The sequence below is a fragment of the Triticum dicoccoides genome, chromosome 1A (genome assembly GCF_002162155.2).
Source record: "Triticum dicoccoides isolate Atlit2015 ecotype Zavitan chromosome 1A, WEW_v2.0, whole genome shotgun sequence".
Classification (NCBI taxonomy): Eukaryota; Viridiplantae; Streptophyta; class Magnoliopsida; order Poales; family Poaceae; genus Triticum; species Triticum dicoccoides.
In genome coordinates this window covers 194,123,163-194,134,454 of record NC_041380.1, presented here as the reverse complement: position 1 = coordinate 194,134,454, position 11,292 = coordinate 194,123,163, and the positions used below count along the sequence as shown (strand labels likewise).

Here is an 11,292-nt window from a genome sequence, read left to right as displayed (position 1 = left end):
ATGCCCACGAGGCTCAAGCAATACAATGAACTATTCCATCAAATCCCTCTCTCCCTTCTAACATGGTATCAGAGCCAAGAGGTCTTGAGTTCAAGACCCGGCTGACGCAATTAAATTGCAGCCCACTTTCGGTCCATGTTTAGGCCCGAGGGAGCCACACGTGAGGGGGAGTGTTGACGTATAATGTGCTGCCTAGTCTCTTCCATCAGATCGGTCTTTTGGTTGCATTGGCTAGAGCATGCACTTCTACACTCGGGTTTAAGCTTTTCTTCTGGCCTCTCTTGTTCAATGTAGCATGTAGCACTGGGAGGTGGGAGCCGTTATTTTCTTGCCGTGTATACATCCTAGTAAATATTCTCTATTTTCATGAAATTTTACTGTCGGGGCCTCCCCTACAGTTTTCGCTCATAACAAAAAACAAATTCATATGTGGGGGTTCCATTTATATCTTGATACTGTACCTCATGTTATCCATTATTCTGCACTTATATTTTAGGTCTTCCATGAGATGGTTAGTGCTGGAATAGAGCCAAATGTTAACACATACGGTGCACTAATTGATGGCTGTGCTAAAGCTGGGCAAGTAGCAAAAGCATTTGGTGCTTACGGGATCATGAGTTCAAAGGTGAATTGTTCTATCTCATGATTTTTTATGTTTTCATAAAGGGAAGTGGTAAGGGAGGCCCATACAGTTGTTTTTTTTTGAAATAATAAGAGCCCGAACTCCCATCTGTGAGGACTTGAACCTGGGTTGCTGGGTTCACTCTCCTAGCCAAGTGAGCTAGGCTCACTCAGGAATTTTTATGCTAGATGTGCTTCATTTCACTTGTGCTGTAGATGTTTTTTTTTTTGAGTCGTTGTGCTGTAGATGTGAAGAAATTGTTCAATTAATAAGCCTCTGCAAGCATCTTCATGCTTGATGAACTTACTCGGTCGTACTTGCAGTAGAAGGTGAAGCCAGATCGAGTTGTCTTCAACGCTTTGATCAGTGCATGTGGTGAATCTGGAGCTGTTGCTCGAGCTTTTGATGTTTTATCAGAAATGACAGCAGAATCCTCAGAATCGAAAGGATGCAAGCCAATTCTTCCTGATCATGTCACAGTTGGAGCACTCATGAAGACATGTATTCAGGCTGGCCAGGTGTTTTTTACAGACTAATTTCTTTTCAGAAATGCAAAGCAGAAAATATGCTTCCTATATTGAAAATCAAGTTCTGGAAACCATTCTGTTGTGTAGGCTGATCGAGCTCGTGAGGTTTACAAAATGCTTCAGGAGTACAGTATAAAAGGTACTCCAGAAGTTTACACAATTGCACTGAGAAGCTGTAGCTTGACTGGCGATTTAGGGTTTGCATTGAAGATCTATGAAGATATGAACAAGATCGGAGTTCAACCTGATGAGGTGTTAATGTTTAGTGGAAACATTAAGGGATATGTAATGTGCTCCCCCCCTACAGCCTATTTGACTTTTCTCTTTGCTTAATGCCATGTACTACAGATGTTTCTGAGTGCTCTAGTTGATGTGGCCGGCCACGCTAGGAGGGCTGATGCTGCTTTTGAAATAATCAAAGATGTAAGAGCAAAGGGATTTCATGTTGGAATCATGGCATACAGTTCCTGTATGGGCGCTTGCTGCAATGTAAGTTCTTTGGCAGATTGTTTGATGGAAAATTACCTAAAGGATTGAATTTTGACTTTTGTGTCTATAGTAGTCCTAGAAGTTGCACATTACATACTTAGCTCTGTATTCAGCTTGCATCCATGTACTTTTGATCTGAAACCATTTCTATTATCAGAGTTTTTCTTTTGCTCATCCTGATCTGATCGCCATTGTATCAGGCCAAGGACTGGAAAAAGGCGCTGCAGCTATTTGAGGAGATAAAGGCTATCAAATTAATTCCAACAGTCCCGATGATGAATGCTTTAATTACTTCCCTCTGTATGTGTACTCTTAGAAGGAAATGCAAAATATTTGTTCACTTACTACCTATTATTTTCTTAAAGAGAGAGTTGCACCAGATGACCCTACACTTGTAGCAGCTTGTTACCACTAAACTTGAATGTGAACTTGGTATGGTCCCAAATATGTCAACTGTCACATACACTATCTTATTTAAGTGTTATATGTCAACTGTGACAAGATCAATTCACAAGTTTAGCTGAATCAGAATTTCTTAAATGATTCAATTTGAAAATTTAGGCATGCTAGTGGCACTCCACAATGAGTTTGCAAACCTGCCAAGTTAATTTTCGAATTAAGGGACCTAATGTATTATACTTCAAATATAGGTTCTTCATGCAATTCTTTCCTTGAACACGCATGTATTTCATTTCCTCCAACTTCTTATTTTGTTACTCCTATCTTTGAACTTGGAAAGAACAATGATTTCAGGCTTTAATTAACTACATGATGAAATTGCAGGTGACGGCGATCAAGTTTTAAAAGCTGCTGAGGTCCTTAATGAGATGAAGGAACTACGTGTCCGTCCAAATGAGATAACCTATTCGGTCTTATGTGTGGCTTGCGAAAGGTAAAGTATAGCAAGCACTGGTCGTTTCAGACTATTCTCATGATATTCTTGAGATACTAACAGTTGACCTGCAGAAATGGTGAAGCACAACTAGCTCTTGATTTATTTGAGCAACTAAAAGTAGATGGTACTGGCCTCAATCCCACCATTGTCGGTTGTCTTACTGGTAAGTTTTGTTGGTTGGTACTGTATGGAAGAACTGGAATTTTCATTTTGTGCTGAACTGACCTGTTTTTACCTTTCTTGTGTCTACTGCTGCTAGCAGTTATTTTTCATCTGTGTACTGTTTTTCCTTTTGGTGGCAATCGTTCATAATGGAATACCTTTTTCTTCAGGTTTATGTCTACAAATGTTTTCCTATGATCTTTCACTTGGCAACATCATTGTCAGATTCAACCAAGGGAAGCCACAGATTGACAATAAATGGTACACGCATTGCTGGACTCTATAAATTCAAATAAATTTGCATGCCAAGATTCTTGTTAATATGTAGTTTATGTTGTAACTTTAGTCAATTCATTGTTATTAAGTAGTATTCTATAGCTCATGTTTACAGATACACGTAAAATTGCAACTTAGCAATACATTCAGATCTTATAGATGCAAGCTTTACCATAGGAATCCACTACTAGGAAAGACTGCGTTTTTTTTTAAATGTGAACTGAATTGCAAGGTACATCTTAGATTATTTTGTTAGTCATGCTTTAGTTTGAGTATATTGATCTCCTACCTTTACCCATGAGGTAAAGTGTTGAGAAGTTATTATTGGTTACTGGTATTAGTATTACCCGAGCCCATTAAGTGTCTGGTTTGTTGTTTAGAAGGAGTCTGAGTTGGTACAGTTCTAAACTTGTAATCTTGGTGGTTGACATTATAAATAAGCGGTGTGGGGTCCTAAGGGCACACTGTTTACCCTAATCTTTATCAAAGCCTCGTTCATATTTGTTAGAGTTGTATATATTTGCCGTGTAATATCCAGCTGTATACGGGGTTTTCTGCATATATTCCACACCTGTACATGTGTATATATCAGGCCACCTGGAAATACAAGTTGCTTATTTCCTAACATGGTATTACCGCCCTAGGTATTTTTTCTGCACCTGCAACTCGTGCTCCCGATCGAATTCTTTTAGGTCCCCGATCTCAGCAAACTGCTCATTGTCTGCTCTATCCCATAGCTAACCTCCAGCTCGCATCCAAGCCATATTGTCCCCTCGTACTATCACCCTAGATATTTCCCCGCATGTGGGCAACTGTTTGCGAGCATGGAGTTCTGCTCCACTGACAAGATACTGGAGAGGAACACGGAGAAATATGGGTTGCCGCCGAGTCTCAGTCACTGGACTGCTGTTCTACTACTGGTTAGGCCTATGCGTGCTATGGTATGGAGGGAACATAGAGGACAATCTACGGCTTGAATCCATATCCAATCAGGAAAGAGGCATCATGCTATGGAGTACAATTGGGTTCTAATATGGAATCAATAGATATAAACTTCAATTATTACTGGTACCATATATATAATCAGTTCTGTAGTTTTCTTTGTCAGAAGCTTATATTTGTTGATTCCTTTGTAGGACATCCTCAGCAATTATGGTTTTCCGTCAGGCAATCACCGCTGGTCTGCTACCCTCAAGCGATGTTTTATCTCAAGTGCTGGGTTGTTTGAGGTTTCCTCATGACAGTTCATTGAAAACCACTTTCATTGATAATATGGGAATAAGTTGCGATATGCCACATCACCCCAATACAAATTCACTGTTGGAAGGATTCGGTGAATATGATATTCGTGCTTTTTCAGTATTGGAGGTAGAGATGCTATCTTTCTATGAAACCATGATTCCATTTCAGTATTCTTTAGGTATTAAAGCAGCATTTATTGTCACAGGAAGGTGGCTTGTTAGGAGCAGTTGCAAGCACTTCCACAAAATATAGTCAAATTGTCATTGATGCAAGAAAGTCAAACATCTACACAGCCGAGGTTTCTTTTTTCTTATTGCATGTTACTTTCATGAAAACTACTTTAGCACTCTTGTTTGAATTTATGCGATTAGGCCATTGCGGAAAGTAGACGGAGAAGCGATGTTTGATAACGAGGTTCAACAATTAATTTTTACATCCCCAGGACATGACTATGAGTGCTCCTTTCCATGTGCTAAATCTACAACCATTAGACGCATCTCGACCATCCCACCACGGCCGATCCAGTCCCCCTACCATGGACACTCGGATCATCCCCTTCATGATCTTGTGTCTAGCTTACTAGTTTTGTCTAGTTTACTTTGGCTACCCCAGAGTGCCTTTATATATTATTAGGCCAGTGTTACACCTGTTCGATTCAACACCTAACCTTTGAAATATTGAGCTGTGGTGTGCGTGTATAATTTTAGCACTGGGATTATGTGTACATACTTACTACTTAGTGCTTGTGGTAGAAACAACCATAAATATTAAGTGCGTCGTACGTACATAGTTGATTCGGAAGCATAGTATAATCCTTTTTTCTAGGCACTAGAGTATGTAGAATATACAGATATTTCTGGGATGGAGATTTTTGCAAACATTATGGATAACGTCATATGCATGGAGTATGTTTATATGACAAATATAAATATATACTCCCTCCGTCCGAAAAAGTTTGCCCCAAGCTTGTCCCTCAAATGTATGTATCTAGCACTAACTTGATGCTAGATACATTCATTTGAGGGACAAGCTTTTTCGGACGGAGGGAGTACGTATGTGCTGCATATGTGATGTCATACATGCATCATAGGGGGGTTAGCAATCATCGATCTATGGATGTTTCCATGTAGCTCACCAATATGGAGTATATATACTACTCCCTCTGTCCGGAAATTACTTGTCACTCAAACGGATGTATCTAGCACTGAAATACATCTAGATACATCCATTTTAGCGACAACTAACTCTGGATAGAGGTAGTACTATTCTTATAAAAGGTACTACGGTGTATAGCAGTACGCTTATGAAGTATATATACTTTGAATTGTGATATTAAGTAGGGAGTACATGTACTTCTAATTGAAGCTAGTAAGGAGTATATATAACTATATCAGCACTTTTAATTGCTGTATCAGACTATCTGTATTTAGACAAATCTAAGACAAGAATTTTGGGACAGAGGGAGTATATGTTAATATTCTTATAGATAGCCAGGAAAAAGATGGCCATGATGTCAGCCAATGCATCATGCATAGTTCATATTCATACATTCTACATATTATATTACGTCTCAGCAAGTAGACGATGGAAACGAAGCAATATGTTCTTCCGGCCGCATATCGCTTGTCGAAGGCGCAATTGACAAGCGGTGGATTATTGTGATATGTAATACAACCTTTTTTTATACTTCTTCCGTCCGGAATTAGTTGACAGTCAAACGGATGTATCTAGCACGTCTAGATACATCCGTTTAAGCGTCATCTAATTCCAGATGGAGGTAGTACTCCCTCCGTTCTGAATTACTTGTCTTGGATTTGTCTAGATACAGAGATATCTAGCACTAAAATGAGTCTAGATACATCCGTATCTAGACAAATCCAAGACAAGTAATTCGGAACGGAGGGAGTATATGGTAGGAGCTCTGCGCATTCTTTTAGAGAGGGAGAGTATATGGTGAGAAAGAGAGGGGGGAGGGAGGGGAGGCTCTTGGCACAGTGGTTTTCTTGACTAAGCCAACCCCTCTCCGACAGCCTGCCCATGAAGAGAATTCGCCTCCTGGCGAGAAGCCACAGAAAGAACCTGCATTTATTCTCCGACAGCCTTCAAGATGGCATCCAAACATATTGGGACCGGAGAAAAGGAGCCCTGAAACTGGATGGCGTATGCGGAGCTAGCCGTGTACTCCCTCCGTTCCAAATTACTTGTCTTAGATTTGTCTAGATACGGAGGTATCTAGCACTAAAATGAGTCTAGATACATTCGTATCTAGACAAATCCAAGACAAGTAATTCGGAACGGAGGGAGTATGTGTCATCCTCTGTCCACCGCCACGTGACCATGTCCTTACCCTCAGGTGAAAGGGGTATGTCCCGACTTCCCGAGTCAACATCCAAAGATGGATAAACTCGTGAACCTGCTGAGCCGTGCAAATGCTCCTGAGTGGATACCCTGAAGCACCCAGGGAAGTGAGATGCTTTTGTGCCGCAGCATCTCGAAGAAGCTGGGAGCGGTCTCAGCTGGTGTCATGTCATTGAGCCACCTAGACATTATTGAAGCATGCACATGCAACAATAATTTGGAAGGTTGCCAATTGTTGCCTGGAGAGGCTTGCTAACGGGTTATAGAAACCAACAACCCAATATGAATTGGATGGATCATGGATTGATCCAACGTCTGGCGCTCTGGGTGCCCAGGCACCTAAGTGCCCAAAATATTTTACCTATATAATACTTACTATATAGTACATACTTATACTTCACATTTGTCAGGTTTCTCTTCTATCGACATTTAAGTCTTTGAAGCATCGACTAGCTGCAGGTGAATCCGAAAGTATTCCTTGATGCCTAAAATAGTTTATTACTTTGTCTACAATAAATTTGTTGTAGAACCGTCTGTAGAATAATAAATACACATTATATTTCTAATATTTGTTGTTAAATCGGCCAAAGCAGACATGTAGAATCTGAAACTGTTTTACACAACATTATTGGTAAACTAAGATATTTATTCTGACATAGTCCAATTTATCCCAATCTTTTTGTCTGGTTCCGAGTTTCTGCGGCTTAGATGACTTGTGCTGAATCAAATCTATCTAGGGAATTATAAGGAACTTGCAACTTATTGATAAACTTTGTATTCCCCCCGTCCGGAATTACTTGTCGCTCAAACGGATGTATCTAGCACTGAAATACGTCTAGATACATCCATTTCAGCGATAACTAATTTGGGACGGAGGTAGTATTAATCACCAGTTTCTAGTTCTAGGAGGAACCCTCCAAGCAACTACCAAATAGTAGTGTGATTTCCATGTGCAAATAGAAGAAGACTTCAAAAAATTATAGTGTAATTCACATCTTGCTCCCTTAGTTCTAATTACACGTTATGACATGCAGGTGCAAGGTTACCAAATGTTACAATTCTATTACCCACCGAAAAGAAACAAGTTGATCTTGATGAAAGGGAGAAAACACTTAAACTTGCTGGAAGGTGAAAATCACATTTCATTTCTTGAATACTTGTCCTATACTATATCAGAAATTTTCGTTTAATAATTATTAAGTTAGTCTCAGCTCTGATTATTTCATTTGCTTGAAAAGCTACTGTGCCAACATCTACAAATATCATAATCTGCTGAGTCAAATAGAATTTCTCTTTTGTGCCTTGCACTTGTCCAATAAGTCTGAAGAGACTAATTTGGATTGTGACATACAGAGTCGGGCAAGCAGTTGGCTCCCTGCTGAGAAGATTAGGAATTAAATATCAAGGCGAGGAGTCCCACGGGAGGATGAGGATCAACGGCCTCACATTAAGAAGGTGGTTTAACCCAAAATTTACAAGCGCACCCTCCACAGGAGCTCCAGTTGAGTTGCTTCCACTGCCCTCGCGGTTAGCGAAAGGGATTGCTGATCAGCAGCGTGATATCAGAAGCCTTTCTCTATAGTGCAGGTCTTACCTTTTCTGTGTCCCGATTTTTGTGTATGCCAAGAAGGCAATTACTCTTTTTTTTAGAACGTTGACACTTTATTAATTAAGAACAAAATTACTACACGTAGTCTTCCGGATACAGTCTGGAGCGCATAATGAAAAAGGGTGTGTTTAGTGCACATCTAGATGTGCTTTAGTTATTGTATATCTAAGTGAGTGAATCAAGCATAAAGCGGAAAAGAAAAAAAAATATCCACACTGATCTCAATGTAAGATCAATGACATAGGACTTAGATGTGTAATACTTATGGCACATCTAGACGTGGTTTAGCAAAACTGAATGAAAAATACAAAGACTAACTCAGTTTATCCAAGACTTGTACATGAGCCAGAAAATTAAGGTAACTCAGTTTATCCAAGACTTGTACATGAGCCAGAAAATTAAGGTGTCGGCGAACGTGCTTGGAGGCCGCTGAAGAGAAATCCCTTGCTGCAAACTCGATATCAGCAATAACAGAACCAGCAGACGAGTGATCCCGGGTCACGGAGTTGAGCCGATGCACAAGAGATAGCCAATCAGAAGCAAAGACCACGTTCGATTTTATCTTTTCATCATGAGCCAAATAGACTGCCCAGCGGAGTGCAAGGGCTTCAGCCAATTCAGGTTCCAATGCAGCAGCGAGGTGCTCAGAACAAGCCGCAACACATTGGCCAATATGATCAAGCGCCATGACCCCCACGCCTTTTTTGAGAAAAACTTTCGGTCTACTTATCAACTGTCAAGGTACTGTCAACGTAGTACAAAGAATACCGGAAGTAAAAGAAAGACATCAAGTTTCATAGGACTACCTAGCAATGACTAAGCACTGGAGCAAGTTGAAGGCACCGTCATCGCTCCTCCTTGATCGGAGCCTGACAAACCTTGGAGTGAAAAGCAGAAAACCACCACATTTGAGGTTTCATCTGCGGAAAACCATCAGGTCGCTATTTTCTTTTTTTTGTAAAATGCACCGCGGATTCAGTAAACATTTTGCAGATAGCACCGAACAGGTGATTTGGCGTGGTTGAGGACGTTTCCGACAGGTGGGGCCCAAAATCTTTCGACGTGGCCTAACGGTCGCGCAAACGGCGTCGTTCGCTTAAGAGAACGCGGTCGGCTCGTGTCGGACAGACCGACTGCGCCCTATCAGATCGACCTCGCGTTGTGTTCTCTCATGCTCACTCGCTCCCTCCTGCTCCTCTTCCTCTCCAGTCGCCGCCGGCCGCCATGGTGTCCTGGAGCGAGAGCGAGAGCACTGAGGGCTCCGCCGCGTAGTACATCTCCACTCCCGACTCCCCTCTCAAGGTCAGTTCCTTCTCTGGTTCTCTGTTTGTCTGGCCGCCACTCATTTGTGTTCTAGGGTTCTACTAGTTCTGCTCGATTTGAACAAGTTTGTGTTGGATTGCCCAGATCCCAGCTACAATTGTTGTTCGAGGGTGCTGGTTCTACTAGTTCTGCTCGATTTGAACAAGTTTGTGTTGGATTGCCCAGATCCCAGCTACAATTGTTGTTCGAGGGTGCTGCTAATGACTTGATGGTGATGTGTGAGCATGGGAATCCAGGGAGGAAATGTGTTGCATTTGAGGGGATAAGCACTGGGAGGAGGTTCATTGCATGTGCCACTGAAGTAAGTATGAAGTTGTAGCTTTACAGCATTCCAATTCATCTAGGGTTCATAGTTACTGTTCATGTTCTAGGGTTCATAGTTACTGTTCATGGTTCTAGGGTTCAGAGCTACTGTTCAAAGTTGTAGGGTTCATAATAACTCTTCATCAACCGAAGCTGCTAGATTAACTTAACTGAATCGGGTAACTTAATTGAATATGGTAGATTAACTTAACTGAATTTGATGGATTAACTTAACTGAATTTGATGGATTAACTGAACTGAATTTTTCTGTAACTAATTTAGTCTGTAACTTCATTGCATATGGTACATTAACTGAATCTGTAACATATAAGAATGATGATGTGTGTTATATACTTAACTAAATCTGTAACATATAACTGAATCTGGAACTTCATTGCATATACTGAACTGAATTTTTCTGTTGCAGGGTGCTAATAATTGTGGATTAGTGCAGTGGGTAGATGAGGAGTGGCCAGATCATCTGCAGAATGCTCTTCACAAGCTGTGGCTTATGTATGAGGATAGCCAGCATAACAATAGGATGGCATGCCTGGAGCATTCATGTACTGTACACAATCTCACACAACAGAAAAAAGAGTTGCAGGAGACATATGAGAAGCTTGTTGAAGATGTGAACAACCTCCTGGATTCATAGGATAACCTGCCTGAGGTAAATCAGATGAATGATGCTGAGAACATTACATTCAGTGTGGAAAGCAGCATGGCAAAGGATGTTGAGATCAAAAAATGGAAGGCTGCTCATGAATAGTTAAAATTAATTCATGTAGCTCAATCTACTGTCATTAGGAATTGAAGTTCAATCATCTTAAAGAGAAGGAAAAGATGAGCTCTGATAAGAGGACTTTGGAGATTTGTTATGCTGACCTAAAGAAAGAGAAGGATGACCTAAAGAAAGAGAAGGGTCAGGTGGATAGTTGCATTGCTGAGCTGATAAAAGAGAAGGAGAAGTTGACCATGGAGAAGAGTACTCTTGCTTCCTGCGTTGTTGAGCTCAAGACAGCAGGTGATAGTAACAAGAGGAATCTTCACCAGATTAAGTTTATTTGTGATGAAGACTAAGTTGAGTTGTTGTCTGACCATGTGGGTCATTTATCTTTTGTAATAGCTTTGGACTAAAGCTTTAAATGTGTTAACTTTGACGGTGTTGAACTCTAGTTTTGTAGCACTGAACCTTGGTTTGTATGCTGTTTGTTGAATCTTTTAATTAAGATCAGTTTGCAGTGGTATTTAAGTGTTATTTAGGGGTTGGTTTGTGAGGAATTATCATGGTCTCATCATTTAGGGTTTGTCGACGCCGAGGCACCCTAAAAGCTAAGTTTTCATCATTTAGGGTTTATCGACGCCGAGGCACCCTAAAAGCTAAGGTTTTATCATTTAGGGTTTGTCGACGCCGAGGCACCCTAAAAGCTAAGTTTTCACCATTTAGGGTTTCTCGACGTCGCGGCACCCTAAAAGCCATGGTATC

The 11,292-nt window shown here is 40.8% G+C and overlaps 1 protein-coding gene across 4 annotated transcripts in view; it reads left to right on the top strand.

The window, feature by feature from the left end:
• The window catches only part of LOC119266441 (pentatricopeptide repeat-containing protein MRL1, chloroplastic-like), a 19,298-nt gene extending 10,954 nt beyond the window's left edge, over positions 1 to 8,344 (top strand). Inside the window, exons 7-19 of one of the 4 annotated variants that reach the window (XM_037547780.1) lie at positions 497 to 625; positions 949 to 1,140; positions 1,237 to 1,401; positions 1,498 to 1,638; positions 1,839 to 1,938; positions 2,422 to 2,530; positions 2,605 to 2,696; positions 2,866 to 2,956; positions 4,108 to 4,339; positions 4,419 to 4,511; positions 6,982 to 7,030; positions 7,606 to 7,699; positions 7,925 to 8,344. In XM_037547780.1, the coding sequence (XP_037403677.1) occupies positions 497 to 625; positions 949 to 1,140; positions 1,237 to 1,401; positions 1,498 to 1,638; positions 1,839 to 1,938; positions 2,422 to 2,530; positions 2,605 to 2,696; positions 2,866 to 2,956; positions 4,108 to 4,339; positions 4,419 to 4,511; positions 6,982 to 7,030; positions 7,606 to 7,699; positions 7,925 to 8,153 (1,716 nt within the window). In that variant the 3' untranslated portion in view covers positions 8,154 to 8,344. Of the gene's footprint in view, positions 1 to 496; positions 626 to 948; positions 1,141 to 1,236; positions 1,402 to 1,497; positions 1,639 to 1,838; positions 1,939 to 2,421; positions 2,531 to 2,604; positions 2,697 to 2,865; positions 2,957 to 4,107; positions 4,340 to 4,418; positions 4,512 to 6,981; positions 7,031 to 7,605; positions 7,700 to 7,924 lie in introns of those variants that run through there. The other 3 variants (XM_037547781.1, XM_037547782.1, XR_005132027.1) reach the window with 3 other exon arrangements.
• The last annotated feature ends 2,948 nt before the right edge of the window (positions 8,345 to 11,292 follow it).